The 19,161-nt window shown below is 40.7% G+C and overlaps 1 protein-coding gene across 1 annotated transcript in view; it reads right to left on the reverse strand.

Annotated features, from left to right (window-relative positions):
* Positions 1-19,161, reverse strand: part of shank1 (SH3 and multiple ankyrin repeat domains 1) — a 103,568-nt gene that overhangs the window by 23,956 nt on the left and 60,451 nt on the right. The window contains exons 8-16 of the mRNA XM_082531918.1: positions 18,471-18,587; positions 18,172-18,249; positions 16,952-17,018; positions 16,546-16,712; positions 15,746-15,867; positions 15,011-15,159; positions 11,841-11,885; positions 11,537-11,650; positions 9,317-9,392 (exon numbers count right to left, since the gene is read on the reverse strand). Coding sequence (XP_082388044.1) covers positions 9,317-9,392; positions 11,537-11,650; positions 11,841-11,885; positions 15,011-15,159; positions 15,746-15,867; positions 16,546-16,712; positions 16,952-17,018; positions 18,172-18,249; positions 18,471-18,587 — 935 coding nt within the window. The remainder of the gene's footprint in view (positions 1-9,316; positions 9,393-11,536; positions 11,651-11,840; positions 11,886-15,010; positions 15,160-15,745; positions 15,868-16,545; positions 16,713-16,951; positions 17,019-18,171; positions 18,250-18,470; positions 18,588-19,161) is intronic.

Genomic DNA, 19,161 nt, shown 5'->3' on the forward strand with positions numbered 1-19,161 from the left:
GCAGCAGCTGCAGTGAGACCAGAGAACAGAAGAGAGGAGGCACTGATGACAACAGATGTGATTACAGCAATGATAAGGAGAAGCAGTGGAGAGGGTTGCAAAGTGGCTTGCAGACGTTAAAGCAGCTTAAATATGGCATCTTTACAAATGGCCAAAAAATAAATGACTGATCACAAAGTTTTCATAGATTTGTTCAAGTTTTAGAAGAGAGGTAACACTACAGAAAAAGATCCTTCAAGAAGTGTTACATCTATGATATACCCCTATGAATAAGCTCTGAAAGTTGAGGCTTTTATTTCTGAAAACAAATGATGCATTATGAGTGCCCAAACCCAGAGCTATTAATCAATCAGTATTTGGGAATATAAAAAAATAAAAATAAAATAAATAAAAATAAAAAATGCAGAGAAATGTGGAATATTGTATCAAAAGTTTAAGAACCAAACAGTTTAAATTATTTACATTTTTAATTAAAAGTTAGTCAGTGGAAGATGAGTGCGATCAAAAGTCACTTACTTAGTTTATCGACATGTGACTTCTTTGGACATCAATAAAAAAACCTGCCCATTTAAAAGCTACTGCAAATGCAGCCTAATTTTACTCATCTTTGGAATCTTTCACCATGCTGGTCAACAAACTGCTCAAGCAAGTTTTATTATTCAGATAATTACCAATCAGTTGTACACAAGGAATTTGGTTCAGTGTCCCAATGACAGAAGCCAGCCATGAACACTTGTTGTTAGCAGTCTGGTCATGTTAGAGAATTACAGAAAAATCTTAACATTATTTCCAAGTTATGTGTGCTTGTCAAACCTGTGAGCGGATTTAATTAAACGTATCCCTGATTAAATCTCCACTTTTCTTTTTTTTTTTTAGTTTTTGGAGATTGTTTTCTTCTCAAGTTGATACCTGAACACAACACAGGTTTCAGACTGTGAGCTTCTGCCGTCTCATTTAATGAGGAGGAAGAGGTTCAGGCGCTCAGATACACCTCTGTGCACTGCATCGCTCAGAGGATCCAGCCACTGACCCAGGACACAGTGTTGTCATCAGAAAGCGATTGAGCTGGACAATGCAGCACAGTGTAGAGTGTGTCTCATGCTGCATAGGTAGGAAGCCAAGGCATTAAACAGGTTTGGCCAAGCAGGCTTCCATAGAGGTGTCAGAGAGAAGCTGGAACTTGTAATGCATGCTGCATCCTTAAAACTCCCTCACCATGCGCTGTTTCCTTTCTGTCGGCAGTCCCCCCTTTTTTATCTCTCTCACACACGGACACATGTACGTACATTCTGGTAAACATACAGAAACACGCCACACAGCAAACAGGACACAAGAACATATACAATCAACCAGCCAATATGGGGGGACGGGGGGTAATTTGCTTGCCATTTACCTTTTTTTTTTTTTTGTCTTAGATGGACAGCAGCAAACATGCCATCCATCTATCCAGAGCGCGCACACACATACAAACACACAGACATTGGCATGCATGCACGCAAACAAACACGCTATCAATCTGCACGTCAGTAAAAGCAGCAAGCGTCACTTCTCCCGGTGCAGCATTGCAAGAGAACAGTTGAGAGAACAGAGAGCGATTCCAAAGCAGAGAGAAAGAAGATGACACACACATGTTCATACAGCGAAACACAGAACGACTGCACTGCTCATACACCGGGCTGTGCAGCAGCAGCACTCGTCCGTCTTCACACACATGCATCACACACACTCACACTCAGGCACGCTGAATCACAAACATCTGTCTGCAGGCATGCTTTGTAACATCTGTCAGTCTATCTAATCGATCCTGCCCTGCCATCCATGATGTCCACATGCATGCATCCCTCCCTCTGCCCCTCCATCTCCTCCCCCCCGGCAACTGGAGGAAGAGGGGGGAAAAGAGAGGCAGGAAGCAGAGGGTAGGGGGGGTATAAAAAGCCATGGCAGGTACCTGTAAATGAACCAGACGCTCCTATTCACAGGGCCGAGCGATGGCCAGGAAGAAGAGAGGGAGGAGGAGAGGGAGAGATCCTCCTCGCCGCATGCCCCCATCGCCATTTCCTCCCCTCCCTCTCCTCCTCCTCCTTCTCCTGCTCCTTCTCCTTCTCGTCTTCCAGCGAGACAGTAGAGAGCGCGAGCCGCGAGAGAGGAGGAGAAGGAGAGGAGGAGGAAGAGGAGGAGAGAGAAATGGAAGAAGGGAAAGGGAGAGGGAGAGGGCCGAGCACTCCCAGCCCCTTCATACTTAAGACAGAGAGAGAGAGGAGGAATGGGAGAGAGAGTGAGGGATGGAGATGGTTCGCTGTGACTGCGACACAGAGCGAGAGAGAGAGAGAGAGGGAGAGAAAAGAGAAGGAGGGGGAGAGGAAGGAGAATAAGGTGGCTTAAAAAGAAAAAGGGAGAGAGAGAGAGAAAGAGAGAACTGAGGGCATTTAGGAAGAGAGCGAGAAAAAGAGGTGATTGGGTTTCTCCGCGGGGGGGGGCTTCATGCACACACAAACACACACATACAGTCCAGGCATGGCAGCATTCATGCAGTTAACTCACACACAGCCCCCAAAAACACGTACACACTCTTCCCCTTCGCACACTTCCCCTCACTCCTCCACTTCCTATAGTTTATATGTATAGTATTCACTCTGCCTATTTATCACTGTCATGATTTCCCATTCATAAAAATGGATGTGACTCTGATAAGTCTGCTATCGAGGGAATGACAGAGGCCTCTCACATTACTGAAAAAGGTATTACCATTGTTAGACACAATATGAAAAGATAAGGCAAATTAAATTATCTAACATTACACAATTTTTTTAAAATGTAAAGAATCCACTTGGCTTGTGTGTGTAATAAAAATAAATCTGAGTTTGTACAGTTTGTCCTGGAGCCTCTTCTGCTGTCCTCCTGCTGTTATTGACCCCGCATGCCTATAAATCACACTTAACTAACCTCACCCACCCCCTGTTTTTTTTCTTCTTCTATTCTTTGCTGCCTCTAACATGCACACACACACATACCTCACATAAACCATGCACACACTCAAACATGCGTCGCCCCCCCCTCCTCCTCACATTTGCTGTAAACGAAGCATGAATGAGAGGGTCTTGCAAACGGGGGTGGGTGGGCATCGATGCAGACAGGAAGCGGAGAGAGGACAGAGAAACAGCTGGTGGATGAGTGGCGGAAGAAGGAAGAGGAAGAGGAGGAGGAGGAGGGGGAGAGAAAGAGAGAGGAGAGGTACAGATTCTCCCAAATAGGCACTCACATCATCTCTTAGTCAGAGGCTCCGTCCACGTATGTCGTAGTTGTTATGCCGTCTTACCCTCCCTCCCTCCCTCCTTCCTTCCTTCTCTCCCTTCTCTCTCTCTCTCTCTCTCTCTCTCTCTCTCTCTATATCTACGTTTGCTCAATCCCTTTCTCTCTCATCCTCTTGCCTCCCTCCTGCATCCAAGGACGATCACAGCTCTTATCCTCTCTTTTCTCGCATGCCTGCCCATTTGTTACTCTCCGTGCATGTCAGGCCATACCACTGTGAATTTGTGTGTATAATATGTGTGTCCATGCATGTGTGATGAGGGAGAGAGAGAGAGAGGAAGAGAGGGGGAGAGGTGGGGCAGGAAGCAAATGTTGACAGAAGGTCCACATGATCATGTGTTTTTGTTTTTCAGCCTGTCAGTCTGTCCTCTGTTATCCTGTGTGTGTGTGTATGTGTGTGTGCAGTTTATCTACAGCAACGCATGTTCTTAACAAGACATGACAAACCACCACAAGAGCGTTTAACGGGATGTTCTCTGTGCGCCACTCGTCCTTATTTGACCCGCTGTTGGCCCAAAAGACGAGTCTCATGTACAGATTGTGTGCAGTTGCTCAGCGCATCTGTGATAATGACACTGAGAGCTAATGATCTGCCAGTTTAGCTTTCATCTCTTTCACTGAGAGCCCAAGTGTAGGGGCTTTTAAAGATTTTAAAGCCAGTTTAAAGTTAAGCATGTAGCAAAGGCAGCCTAAATACAGTAGCAGAGTTAATAAAAATGCTTTAAAACAATACACAAGTTGCTATATGCACTTGGGCTCATGTGCAGATTCAGATATATGCAGTGTCTTCTCATGTTAAGGAAATCCTTTTGAAAGAATGGGATGGCTGAGTGAGCTCAACTCACTCTTCTTGCTTGTCTTTCTGTACAGCCTGAGAGAGGCTGAGTTTGGGTCCAGATGGACGTCTGGATCTGGATTATATTGAGAACATCAACATGATGTCTCCCAGTTGTTCTTATTTCAGTATGATATGTAAAATGTTCAGTTTTTCCACTTTTACATTTAATCAAACAAATCAATGAATCTAAACTGACCTCTGATACAAATTTTAATTACAATCCAGATATCGTAACAATCCTGCAAAACAGACAAATAAACAAGTGCCCAAACGAATCATATACCTGACGTGATTATGTGCAAAAACCTTTTAATCACTTTGAGAAAACATAAACACATTCACCAAAGTCAACAACGAATGAACAAATTTACACAGGTGTTTTCAGCAGACACCGACAACAAAGTAATTATTAAAAATTTAATGTAGCTAGTTTATGGTAGTATTTAAAAAATATTACAATTAAAAGAATTTACTTTTTCCTTCTTTCTTTCAAATTTTGCCTGTTGCTGAATTTCATTGCCACGCCACACTATCTGGTTGCGACATTGCTGCTAGTCTCTTCCTGTGTGCACGCTTCTTTAATTAATTGGATGCAGCTCATTACAGAGCAGCAATGACGCTGCTGAAAATATGTGTGCTGTGATGATGATGGTAGCAATCAAATGTTCACACATTTCTTGTTTTGACTGACTCATTCGTCACCGAGATTTTTTGATCTTGATCACATAAATTAATGCGTTTAAACACCACTTTGCCTTTACTCATTATTATTATTTTTGATCTCAGTCTTCTTACTCGGTCTTGTCTCCCTTCTGTCACCCCCACCCGGTCACAACAGACAGCTGCCCCTTACTGATCCTGGCTCTGCTGGAGGTTTCCTGTTAAAAGTGAGTTTTTTCTTCCCACTGTCACCAAGTGCTTGCTCATAGAGGGCCCTTTCATTGTTATTGTAGGGTCTTTACCTTAAAATATAAAACAGCAACTGTTTTTGTGATTTGGCACTTTATAAATAAAACTAAATTGAACTTGATCTTTTTACTATAACTATCATACCTTAAAACTGAGGGAAAGCTTTATGCTTTGACTGGTTCAATTCAATTCAATTCAATTTTATTTATATAGCACCAAATCACAACAACAGTCGCCTTAAGGCGCTTTATATTGTAAGGGAGACCCAATGATAATGCATACAGAGAAAAACCCAACAATCATATGACCCCCTATGTGCAAGCACTTTGGCGACAGTGGGAAGGAAAAACTCCCTTTTAACAGGAAGAAAGAACCAGGCTCAGGGAGGGGCGGCCATCTGCTGCGACCGGTTGGGGTGAGAGAAGGAAGACAGGATAAAGACATGCTGTAGAAGAGAGACAGAGGTTAATAACAGGTATGATTCAATGCAGAGAGGTCTATTAACACATAATGAGTGAGAAAGTTGACTGAAAAGGAAAAACTCAATGCATCATGGGAATCCCCCAGCATCCTATACCTATTGCAGGATTCAGGGTCACCTGGTCCAGCCCTAACTACATGCTTTAGCAAAAAGGAAAGTTTTAAGCCTAATCTTAAAAGTAGAGATAGTGTCTGTTTCCCGAATCCAAACTGGAAGCTGGTTCCACAGAAGAGGGGCCTGAAAAGCCTGCAGTGCGAGAGCGAAGTGCTCTAATGGGGTGATATGGTACTACTGGTGGGTTTAGGATGGCAGGTTTTGCTACAGTGGCACAGTTTATCTCATTCTGTCCAAGTCAGGCTACGAAGAATATCCAGGTTTCAACAGGAGAATTGACAGACATAAAGATGGAGTTACAAAGATGTGTCTAAGAGATGAGCCAGTATGTTGAAAAGGAATATCATTCCAATTTGCAAAGCTAGCCTCAGACATTCCAGTCCGCAAAACAAATCCTGTATTAGAGAAAGTAAAGCTTTTGAAAACTTTACAAAGAGAGAATTTACTTCAAAGTCAGTACAAATAATTCAAGTTGTTGTTTGTTTCTTTTGGTCAGAGTGGGGCAAAAATAGAAACTCATCCATTCAAAATTACTTCTCTACCACACAACTTCTTCGACTTTTTATTGCCAGCCCGAGCTATACAAGAGCCAAAATGTCCATTTTTTAAAGATAAAGAATTTATCAGTGAAATTTCTTTGGAAGAGAAAAATTAAACTATTCGACCAATCAGCCAGTTAACTGTCAATAAATTCCAGCTGATGTTGGCTAAAAAGTAAATGTCAGCGTCATAAACAAGATGCTATCTTGCTTTGGTCATTCCAATCAGGATGAAGAAACTTAAAGTAAGCCAAAGGGTAAACTTTTTCCTCCTCAGACCTCCTGTTGCTTCCATAAAACACAGTTCATGTCTCTTGCCACCTATTTGTGAACACGAAATTCCTGTCTTCCTTTGTCCGAGCACTTCTTCCCCCTCGATAACTCTCCGCTCCCATTTGAGTGCCCTTCACTGTCTGACCTCCAGATGGAGACACCACAGGGAGGAGAGGGTGATAGAAAGAAAATTAAAAAGTACAGGGGGGTTAGCAATGCAGTGATAAATAGAAAGCGAAGGAGGGATGCAGAGATGGTCAGGAGACACGGCCAAATATAGAGGGATATAAGGAGGAATAGGTGCGATATTACATGTAGTGATAAAGGCTGTGAAAGTGGGCCCATGTGAGGGCGGCTCTGAGTCAGCCATGCCTGCCTGCCTGGCCAAACCAGCATCTCTGCTACAACGCGCCTTTAATTATCCATGATGTGTGTGTGCTATAGAGTGTGTGTGTGTGTGTGTGTACAAACATATGTGTTTGAGTTTGCACTGCTGAGTGTGTCGCTTCCATGAAATGTCACTGTTGATGAAAAGCCAGTTAATAATAAATGATAACGTGCGTATGCGAGAGTAGCACAGTCAGAGCAAATGTAGGCCTTTTGGTTAAAGTTGAGGAATCAAGACGAATAATGATGAGTGTGAAAATGATAGAAGAGGCATGGCTTCACATAAATAATGAATAATCTAACTGATAATAGCTTTATTTATACGTCTTTGTTGAGTACGAGTTCTGGACACTGAAAAGAGTTTACCTGAAACCAATTCACCGTGATGCTGTGACACACAGTGAATGACGAGTTAATGGGAAGATGTTGGTTTCAGACTTGTGCTTTTACAGACCAGAATATTACACTAGTGGGAGCCTCGAAGGCTAGAAAATCACGCCCTTTGCAAAAAACTGCACTTCCTCTAATGGCCACTTGAGGGCGGCTCCAAAAGGGAGTCCCCATAGACTCCCCTGTTAAAAAGCTAAACTTTACAGCAGCAGTCCCCAACCCCAGTACCAGTCCGTGAGTCGTTTGGTACCGGGCTGTGAGAGTTGAGGCTCGGGTGTGAAATTTATGGTTTTCAGGGTTTTCATCGGTTTTTATCGTTATTTTTTATAGTTTTTATCATTAACTCGGTTTCCCTGGGTCTTTTCTGTGTGTTATGAATAAATCTTCTTTTGTTGGTACCGGTACTGGTTTTATTTTGTTGTATTTATCCAAAAAACCTTAAAGGCTGGGGGCTAGGCTTAAAGTTAGTGTGCTGAACAAGGAAGCTATAGCTAATAGAAAGACCTAACCTCCACCAATATGAGTCACTAAACTGGATCTTTCCACCTTCTATTTTAGGATTGGTTTACTGTTTGCCACAGCTTATCAAAGATATTTATCTCCAGTTTTGGTAAGTGAAATTCATTTTTTTTATATTAGTCTGTTACTTAGTAACTCACTGATTAGCACCCATATACTAGGGCCTGCTCAACAAGCCTCCTGGCATTCCCTCGTTTAAATATCATCACTTCAGGGTCCAAAAAGCAACTTAGAAGCATGCAAAAGGCTAAAGTTTGGGGATTAAAAAATGGTCACAAACCAGTTACTGATTACTGATATCCAGTCTACAAGTATGCACGGGGCAGGGTGAGGTAACTGACTGAAATATCCACAGTTTCAACTCAACTCAGGCGAGTTGTTGCATCTGTGAAGGTGCCCTTTAAGAACGAACACTGAGTAAAAGCGGATGCTGATTAAGTCACAGTGGGTGGATGACTAGCTCTATTAACGCAGAAAAGTACAATAATCTTCTGTCAAAAGTTAAAGATCTCAGCTGTTGTTCTGAGATTATTTCTGGCCGGTCCCACAGAACATTAATACATATGCATTACTTCAGCTTGCGTGGTCATCGGGGGCAGTAATGATCATCTGGTGATTTCATAACTCCGGTCAACACAAAGAAATTTCAGATGTATTAGTCACCGAAGTGCACTAAAAGCACCAACAAGTTCAGCCCACCCTGAAATCTGCAACCTAGCAAAGCAGCTCTGCAGCTTGGAGGCAAAAAGCAGACATCAAAAAGACGAGGCTTACTCTAAAATCCTGATATGACACAAATTTACCTCTCAGCACAGGTTAAATTCAGCAAAACCTGCTAGTCAAAACACAACTGGTACACCTCTGCCTGGAGGATAACTTCAGCAGCAGGCAGATCAGCTTCTAGACTGGAGGCAGCGAACCGTCACACATCGTCATCCTGCTGCATGAATCACTCACAACACATCACATCATCAAAGTATCACTGGAACTTATGAATCATCTGGGTAGATGGATACAGTATGTTACGATACAAACAAATCCCCTGCCAACATGTGCAGTATGTCTAAACAGTGAAGCAGCAGCGTCATAATGAAAAGGCTGTCAGCTCTCAGTGCCCCCTGGGAGGACTGACGAGACACATCATGCTCTTTAGCAAAGTACATAACCCCTCATTTCCTGAGCTGAGCTGCTCAGAGGCCAGTGGTAGAAAACAGCAGTAGTCATGTTTAAACCTTTATTTATCCACAATGGGACACTTTCTTGCATCATTCTGGTCACACTTAACAAGCAGCTGGAGCATCTAAACGTCTCTTTTGTCAATCCAAGTGCCCCAAAGTGCTTTTGTGTTCAACTCAAATGCCCCTCTGTTAGGTGGGGTACCACTGTGATGTGACCTCACCGTAAACGAACCCTTCCTCTTGTCTTGTGAGTGGCTAGGAGGCGTTTGTCTGTGCCCCTGCTGCTTAATGAATCTGTGCACACCACAGTGTCTTTTGATGAAACTGGCAGCTGCTCAGCTCAGGTATCAGTAACAGCTAGATGCATGGCAGCTCTTACCTGGGAGCGTCAAAGCTGTCGTAGGATCCCACAGTGTAATGGCGGAACAGTCTTTTGGCACGCTCTCCGCGGCTCTCTGTGAAACATGAAATCACACAGACATCAGAATAGTTTGACCTATATTAAATACATTTGCAGTTTCATTACATAACTGCTAATACTGTAATAATATGGAGCCATCTCTCTGGATTTTTGTCCCCAAGTCACCTGTAAGCTAAAATAAATATGCATATTAATCATGAAATAATTAGCTGACTAACTGACTGGTGTAAAAGCAATTGTATGAATGAATTTAATGAGTAGGTTAAAGAAATTAACGGGAACTTATTATGCTTATTTCCATTTAAATTTCACTTCTGTCTGTAACAAGCCATTTTAGCTCTTCTGATTGGCTTAACCTTATATTTAACCCTTAACCTTACTAGTGAAAACCGTGACTGTTGAATAGGACGTGAAATAAACACAAACCGAGACCATAACATCGCATTTGCAGGCGACTGATGAATACGAAAATCTAAAGAACTGGGACCTATAATAAATGCTTTGAGTTTTGAGATGGGCCCACACGCCCACAGAAATAGGTTACATACAGATTTGTACACCAGATAGATATATACATATATACACTATGATCACTATAGTAAGATACAAAGACAAGAGTCGGAAAACTCAACTCTTAAAACTTTGACCACGCTAATATAGGCATATACCAATACATCATACATACAGTGTGTGGCAGGAAAAAAGTCTGCTTTAATTTTTAAGTAGTCATTTGTTTCCTGTCATCTAAAAAAACACTCATGTAAGTGTCCTGAAATGTCATTTGTAGTTCTGTACAGTAAAACAGTGACAAAAATCTGTGTTAGGGACTAATACTGACTTTTGACCAGGAGGCTGGGTTCAAGATAAAACAAATACTTGGAAAATCTTTCACTTTTGCTACAAGACTTGTCAAATTGGTTGAGCTCATATAGGCAGAAACAGAAAAGAAAGAAAGTAAAAAAGTTTGACCGACCTCTTTACTTGAAGGAATATTTTTTATTCACACTTTGATAAATCCTGTTAACCAGTGTGTTGTTTGTCTGATCATCATTTCAAGGTCAGAGTCAAATTTTTAAGTCATTTTTTGACATACTTCCCACATACCTGTTTAACTAGAGCATCCAGTCGTATGAATTGTTAATCAATAAATGTTAGCATGCTAAAACATGTTTCTATAGCTAACTGTCCAGTCCACATGTTCTGTGCTTCACTTCCTGGTCACCTCTTGATAAGATTACTGTAATGTCATTCTCTCTGCTCATGTTTTATACACCTTTGTTATTTTGTGGTGTTAATGTGGATCTTGTTAATTGTGTCTTGTATAACAATTAAATGTCATTACCATTAAAATAAATCAGCACAGCATAAGCATGATAAACAAAGGTGAAGATGGGAACCATATCTACTACATATCATACTTACCACTACATGCTGATAGTGTTAGCTGTTGCGTTTTGTGGTCTCTTAGTTCTTCTTTAACTATATTGAATATTTCCCTAAAAAAGCATGTCTATCACATTGGTGATTATAGTCAAAGTGAAAAATTGAGCTGGTCTTGCATAAGGTGAAAGAAAAAAAACATTTTATTTACCACTTAAAATAGGATATGGTGTATAAGAAGAAAGTGTTAAACAAGAACTAAGGAATTGTAAGCGGACTCTCTGTCAATCTGCAGATGGTGGTGCTTTGAGCTAAATGTTAATGTGGTTACTTTAACAATGGCAGGGAGCGAGCATACAAAGGTGACAAGACAAGAAGGGAACAAACAGACTAAATACACAGAATATAAGGCACAGGCTGAACTCAAAAAGATTCTATCGATGTTGGAAAAAAGAAGAAAAGACGGAAGCAACTGCTTGAGGAACTAACCTTCAAAATAAAACAGGATGGAAAACACAAACGGAGACCATATGATGCATGTGATGATTCATATTTACCAATAATCTAAAAATAGCCCTAAAATTGAAAAATCCCATGCTTATGATGCTAAATGTTCTACAAACCACCCTTAAAATTCAACACCATAAGTTTTTGATCTAGTAACGGATCACAAAACAAAGGTTTCAAATACAAATAAGCTGTATACTCAGAGAGGGTAAATGCAAAACTGAAATGTTTTCTCAGCACTTTTTTCCTCCTGTGCATTTGTGAGTGTGCGCCACAGCTGGTCGTCCTCACCTGATCGGTTGTCTTGGCTTCGAAGCATCACTTCCTCCACACAGTCAGAGGGAAACCATCCCGTGCGACCTCTGACCGTCCCCTCCCAGTAACCGCCCTCGCCAACACTCAGTACTAAAGACGGGGACAGGGAAGAGAAATATGTTAAGAAAAAAAAGGTGACACAACCAACACAAACACACACAGACACATCGATGAGAAATGAACGCACACAAAAAGACAACAAGTACAGACGGAAAAAAAATAAATGTGGACACACACGTGGACATGCAAACCTCCTACATACTCACCAAGACATACATACCTGGCGACACCTTAGACTCACTCACAAACACACACATATTCATACCTGCAGACATTAAATACAAACATATATAGAGACCTTACACTCATGTCAGGACATGACCATCTAACAAACTCATCTGACGACACTGTGGACTGGATTTGGATTTGGCCCACGAGACAGAGAAGCTGCCTTTACAGCAGGGCCCTCATTTATAAAACACTCACGGCTCAAAGCAAAAAACACTTATAAGCAGTTATTTATAAAGCCATACTTTGATGAGGAAATGAGCTCATCTCTGGGCAAAGTCGGAGCATTGCATTCGCCAGCCGCAGATTTTGTCTTTGCTGCAACACGCTATCGAGCTCTTTGTCAGGCAGTCCTTGAAGGTTTCACGGCAGTTCACGAAACAGTCACGCCCTTAAATCTATCAATTTGTGTTTCTGGACATGAATCTGGTGTTGTTCATGAATCTGTCTGTGCATGTTCAAGTATATGAACTTATTATTTTTGACTTTTAAAGGTCAAAAAAGTCCACATTTGGAGGATGGAAGGGTTACCGGGGGAGTGAATCGTATCACCCGTCACACCACAGACACAGTTTGAGTCATAAACCTGACAGATTTTTACACTTCATTTGTTTTATTTAAACAATTCAATCGTTTAAAATTAACTTAATTATCATTAAACTGACTTGGTTAGGTTTATGTAATAGTTTAAAGCAGTGGTCCCCAACCCCCGGGCTGATCCGTGAGTCGTTTGGTACCGGGCCGCACAAGTTAAAGCTCGGGTGTGAGGTTTATGGTTTTCAGGGTTTTTATCGTTAACTCCCTGGGTCTTTGTAGTTGTGTGTCTTATTTTGAAAGAAATATTTACATGTTACCATAGCGTCCAGGGAGCGTTAAAGGGCTGAGGGGAGGATGTTACTCTCAATGTTGTTGGCACATTGTCAGGAGGGCGCTGCTAATGAAGTTACACAATTACACAGTGAATTCGCATTTATTATTATATTTACAAAATACCACAGTTTTTGTGTTAGCCATATCATTTTTTTTTTTGTTGTATTTATCCGCAACACATCAAAGGCCGATCCGTGAAGATATTGTCTGACATTATACTGGTCCGTGTAGCAAAATAAGTTGGGGGCCGCTGGTTCAGAGTAATACTTAAATGTAGCCCCCGCTGTTTCAACATGGATATTTTTTGCATGTCTCTAACACTTTGATCTCGGTTTAAAGTTTGGGTGGACTGCAGTAGGGCTGCCACAAACGATTATTTTGATAGTCGACTAGTCACCGATTATTTTTGCGATTAGTCGACTAATCAGATCATCATCCATTGGACGTACAGCGTACAGCTTATTGCACCAGCAGCATCTGGTCTTATATAACTATCATTAGCTTACAGCTTGAAGTGTTTGTGCTAACTAAAAATAAAGACAAGATGGTAGTTTATTAATTTTTAATGAAATTTGCAGATTGTTTCGGTGAAGTTTAATAAACTCCTTGCTTTCTAAAATATAACAGGACACCGGAGTATATTCCCCAGCGTCTCACACTTCTGATAATCAGCTGTCTGCTTGACAGTTTTAGCTGTGCAAAAACTATAACTTTAATCTCAGCCAAACCGATTTACTCAGGAACAAATAAAATACTAAAGAAAGCCAAACAATAACATTTTTAAGTTATCTAAGTGACTTATATATATGTTTAACCTGACTAGCAAAAGACAGCGGTGGGTTTGAAAACGATTTGCCGGGAGTCCGGTGTTCTCACGGCTCTAGTTAGCCTTGCCCCCGCCTAGCTAACGAGCTAGTGGGTAACAGACATCTCCGAAAACGTCGGAGCGCTTTTGAAAATATGCGGTGTCTTGATAAACTGAGCAGATATTTGAGGTTTACACAGCTACATTCTCGCCTGAAAATATGTTAAACGTTTATTTTGTGACCCAGAAAGAATAATAAGAGTAAAGTTAAAACTAACTAGCTGCCGCCATTGTTGACAACTGCGCTGGGCTGCGCTATGAATTCTGGGACACAGCTTCTTCTTCTTCGGGGTTTAACGGCAGCTGGCATCCTTGTACATGCAGTGCTGCCATCTTCTGTTTCAGTCCGTTATTACACTCTTAAATCCTACTACCGGTACTCATTCCTGCGTCCTTTGTGATCTTACAAAGCTTCAAACGATGCGTCGACTATTAAATTAGTCGTCGACGATTTTAATAGTCGACATAATCGTGACTAGTCGACTAATCGTGGCAGCCCTAGACTGCAGTAAAATTATCTACAGTCATTCATTGTCCTTAATGGACGACAGCTGAAAGTTCTCCAGGTATTCTAGTCTGAGCAACTCAGGCTTCTTCACTGTCACCAGAGGATGGCTCCTCCTGACTGTAGTGAATGTCTCATTTTTCTCCAAAGGTTGTGGAGTTCCATCCATTTCAAAGTCTCTGTTTTCTCAAGATCCATCTGTAGTTTGGTTGAGAACGCTCACCAACTCCCAGCTACAGTGGATATCAAAGGGCTGATACTGTAATCCCAACTCTGTAGCCTGACACACATTTTTAGCCACTGTAGCCACTTTTTTTTTGTTTTGTTTGGATCCTGCAAGCCGTGCAACATAAGCTGGATGCAAATAACAAAAGCTGAAAAGCTGAAAGAAGAACAAATATTGAACTTGCTTGTGTTGTTCTGTGCCTTGATGAATGTATTTGTAGTCATTTGTTTGGCATGTTATACATATCAATAAAACCTTGATTAGGCAGTAGTATATTAGGTTCCGCTAATACTCTGATGGATGCATCATCTGCCATCCGTCATCAGTTAGCTAAATAATGTTAATGTAAAAGCTGTCACCTCTGATCTTGTTAAAGCCTTACAGTCAGCAGCTTATATATTAGAAGGAACTTTTGGGGCTATGCCAGACTCCCAGAGATTTCCAGTAAAATGAGCTCATGTGACATCATGTTACGTTAAATGGTTTCTGCAGTGTTGCTTTTCATGTCTTAAATGTGCTTTTCTTGTGCGCCTATTAAAGATACCTCTTGTGGAGCTTGTGCTTTCTTACAGTCTCTTTGTGTCAAGTACCAGGTGAGAAACAGCATCACTAACTTTGAGTTGACATGGAAGACAAAATGTTTTGACTGTCTGCCACACAAACCTTCACATGATGTGAAAATGGAGTTACACTCACCTTTGACCCTGTCCCCCTTGTTGAAGCTGATTTCTCTCTCCCCCTGTGCAGAATGTGATCGAGTGGCTATAAAAACACGTCCTGGGACGGCGCTGTACAGGCGTCTTCGCTGTCCCGCAGTTTGAACCGTGGTGGTGGCTGGGCCAGGCCTGAGAGGGGAGGAGGATTTGAAACTGCAGTTTAAGGTTCAGGAACCTCTGTAGCATTTTATGTCCAGGACTGAGCTGCTGACTGAGCCCTTGGTACATCAAATGAAACTTTCTGGGACTCAAGTGACTTAAATTATTTTGAGAAATTAGCTACTTTGTTTTACAGAAAGAAAGAAAAAGTCACCATTGAACTGTTTAGTTTACGTGTTTATTTCTATGACTTTTCAGGGAGCTGTTATAAACGTTCCCTAAACATTGTGTGATTTCTGTTGAGTGTGACTTTGTTCTTTAACATAAAAATTAAGAATTGGCTGAATTATCAGAATTATTATTGATCTGAATGACTCTTAGTTTCCATTTTCAGAGAATACTAACAAATACTAACAATACTACACCAAATGAACCATATTCAACTCCTTTCATGGCTCTTTAAGAACGTGACTCACATAATCCACTTAAAAGAGTTTAACATCTGTCACCCAGCACAAAAGCCTCAAAAGCACTTCGATTGATCCATCTGAATCTGCAGGAAGTGGAAACAAAGCTCCTGTTTAACAGCACTTTGTCCTCCGACTCCTCCACTCACCCCTGTCTCCGACTCTGCCTGCTCCGGTCCTCTTTGTCTCCGATCCTCCCACGGGAAGGAGAGCGTGTCCGTGCCCCCCTGGGACTGCTGGAGCTCCGCAGGGTTCCTGTATGCTTGTAGCCCTGTCGGTCAGAGAAGGAAAGGTGAGAAATCTCAAATATGACCTACTTTAATGACATTTAACATTTTTCTGGGCTGTAAACCTAAAGAGGATAACAATAAGAACTGGTGATTAATCTTCTGCTCCAAAGCACATACTATATAAAATGTGAGAAGATAAGGCCCTGCAATTAGCAGTATTCACCACTAGAGGTTGATAAAGGTCATCCCCTGCGTTATATTGTGCACATGTTCCATCATGTTGGAAATGGGTGTTTTGCAGGCAAGCAGTAAGTTTAAAGAACCCATATATAAATCCCCTTCCAATTAGACAACAAGCTCCACATCCCATGACCAACCCTGCAGAATGGAGCAGAAAAAATACTAGCTCTGATGGATTAAACTATGTTTGATGCACTTGTGCACTTAGAAATGCTTGCTGTGTGCTTTGCATCATTCATTTCAACAACACAAGTTGCTAAAATGTTTTAAGCTTTGAGATACGGCTGTTTTATCAGCTGCTGTCTCCATTGTTGGTAAAAAAAAATAATAATAATAATCTGAGCTTTCTAATTAAAACGAGTAAAACATCCAGTAAAAATCTCTCTGAAAAACGAAAAGGTTACAAAATCGACCCATAGGTGTTTCCTGTGTCGATAATTTGAACTCTGACCTCCTCACACAGAGACAAACACAGACACCTGCACAGAGACGATGTTGGTGCCCGGGGCGTTGGGCACTGCCATCCAGTCTGGAAGGTTCATGCTGCTGTCGCTGTTGGCTCTGAGGAAGGGATGAGGAGGTATTGTCAGCGTCCGGGAGCTCTCCCGCCTCTGGGGGGCGTACTTTGGAGACTCCACAAAGGGGACTAGGGGAGACAGAAGAGATTTCATTCTTCTTTTCATATCATCCTACAAACCGTGATGCATGTTTCTTTACACTCTCCATCCACATGCTACTTCTTTGTATTTAAATTGTTATTGGCCCTTGCTGCTGAAAGAAGTCCTGCTGATTTAAGGTTAAGTAAGAGAGCCTGTGTGTTGTGTTAGCTTAAGAAAAACACCTTGCAGAACAAATCTGAGACCAGACATCAGTTATAGCACTTACCCACATCTGTGGCTCTGTGGTTTTTGATTATTTCTCCCAGCTCAAAATGGCCAGACATAACAGCCACCTGATGAACAAAACGCGCGCACACACACACACACACACACACACACACACACACACACACACACACACACACACACACACACTCCTTATGTTTAAGATAACTCTAATTAGGATGAGCAATATAGCCTCAAAATTATATAATGATATTTCAGAAGTATAGGGAAAAAAATTATTGAACACTTTATTTATTATTATTTATAAGTCTAAGTAAATGAAGGGCATTTTCCATCCTCTTTCTTCAGTGACGTGCTCTCATTAACGACACATTTTCTGATATGAAGTGTGAATGCACAGTAGTGACGCATCATTATCATAATAACAGAGAAAAAGTCATATTTAAGCACAAAGGAGCTTTGGTGGTGTTTTCCCTGGAAATTTAAGTAAAATTAATATCTTAATATCTTAGTTTAATAATTATAACAGTGTCTGCACAACACATTACTTAATAAAACTGAAAAATAGTTTCTACCTGGGATCTTATAGTTTTAAGCATGTACTAAAAGTTAGTGTGGGATAAATAAGGATGCTTTTGAACAATGAATCATGCAAAGCTACTTAAGCAGAGCACTAGATGAAACTATATTGGAATTGGAAATTAGCAATATTAATTAAAAAAAAATTATAGAATGAAAATTGATAAAGTAAATAAAATTAAAATAAATAATTATTTATTAAATAGAATTAATAGAAAATCATTACATAAAAACTATATCTCTGATGCATAAAATTTAAAATTATATTTTGTTTTCCTTTGGGAGTAATTTTCTTAGGTATCTATGATGGTTTTATCTTGTGCAAGTCAAAGGTAAATAGACAGTTTGCTCAAATTATTACCGTTCTGTTGCTTTTACTAGTATAAAATGTTTCTTCCATGTTTTCTTTCATGTTCTTTGTGTGTTCGAGTGTTACAGAAACATCTTTTCTGAATTAGCTGTTTTCCCTTTTCTGGAGCTTATATATATATATATATATATATATATCCATATTTAGGGGTCACGTGCATTTCCAACACCTGAGACATCTGTATGCACTGCAGCACAGTGCTGGCCTGAAGTGAAATTAGGCACTAGCACTTTATACTTTATGCTATGCTAAGTTAATAAGACAATAAACCACACCATGCATAATTACCCAGCCAGACACTCAGCATTTACCTGAAAGGGGGTTTGCCCGCTGTTATTCTTTGTGTCTTTATTTGCTCCCCGGTAGAGCAGAATTCGTGCACAGCTTTCCTGTAACAAACAGCATTGATTAACGTATCTTTAATGCAAGTGCAATACAAAGGGCAGGATTCTCTACTGGCATTCCCCTGTGGCATCATTGCTTTTACTTAGTTTGTTGATGAAAACAAAAGCAGGTTGATCTTTTTTAAAAACACAGTTTTAAAGATCATTGCATCAAATTTCGGTACAGTCGGGGGAAGGCGATACTTGATTTGTACTCTGTGAAATACCTTATTGTATAAAGCACAGATGTGCAAGGCAGTGTTTCCAGAGGCATTCTGGGAGGAAGAATCCGCCCCGTAGAATAGGAGGTGCTCCAGATGCTGGGAGTTACCATTCTGACAGGCCTGAGAATGAAAACAGTTTGGTAGTAAGACCGAAAGAAAGAGCAAAAGCAAGGCGTCAAAGAGGAAAGATTTATGTGGTTGTTTAATAGAGAGAAAAGAGAGACGGGGGGGCAAGCAAGGGTGAAGAGGAGACGATGGCCAAAGGTGGCAGTAACACCAAATTTAATTAACACAACCTCCAAACTCAGGGGCAATAAAACACTGACAATACAAATATACACAATACAGTATGACAGTAATAAAGTCATTGCTAGAAAAACGAGCAGCATTATACACGCAGACACAATGACCCACGTGATTTACTTATTTTTTTAATTTAAAGTGAGAAAAAAGTCAACATGTTAAAGTACATGTGATGTAAGTCACAGTATTTTGAATAACTGTTTTATTTAATATAATAATATAATAGAATCCATGTACTTCACTGATCTTGAAGTCAAAGCTTTTTAAATCGTTTTTGCCTGAAATATCAACTGTGTCTCAAACATGCTTTAAACATTTTTCACTTATTATACAAATAAATAACCCACTCATTTATCTTGCAGCTATTACATATCATAGCCCTAAGCTAGGT

The sequence above is a fragment of the Aulonocara stuartgranti genome (genome assembly GCF_965226115.1).
Source record: "Aulonocara stuartgranti genome assembly, chromosome: 4".
In the NCBI taxonomy this organism is placed as follows: domain Eukaryota; kingdom Metazoa; phylum Chordata; class Actinopteri; order Cichliformes; family Cichlidae; genus Aulonocara; species Aulonocara stuartgranti.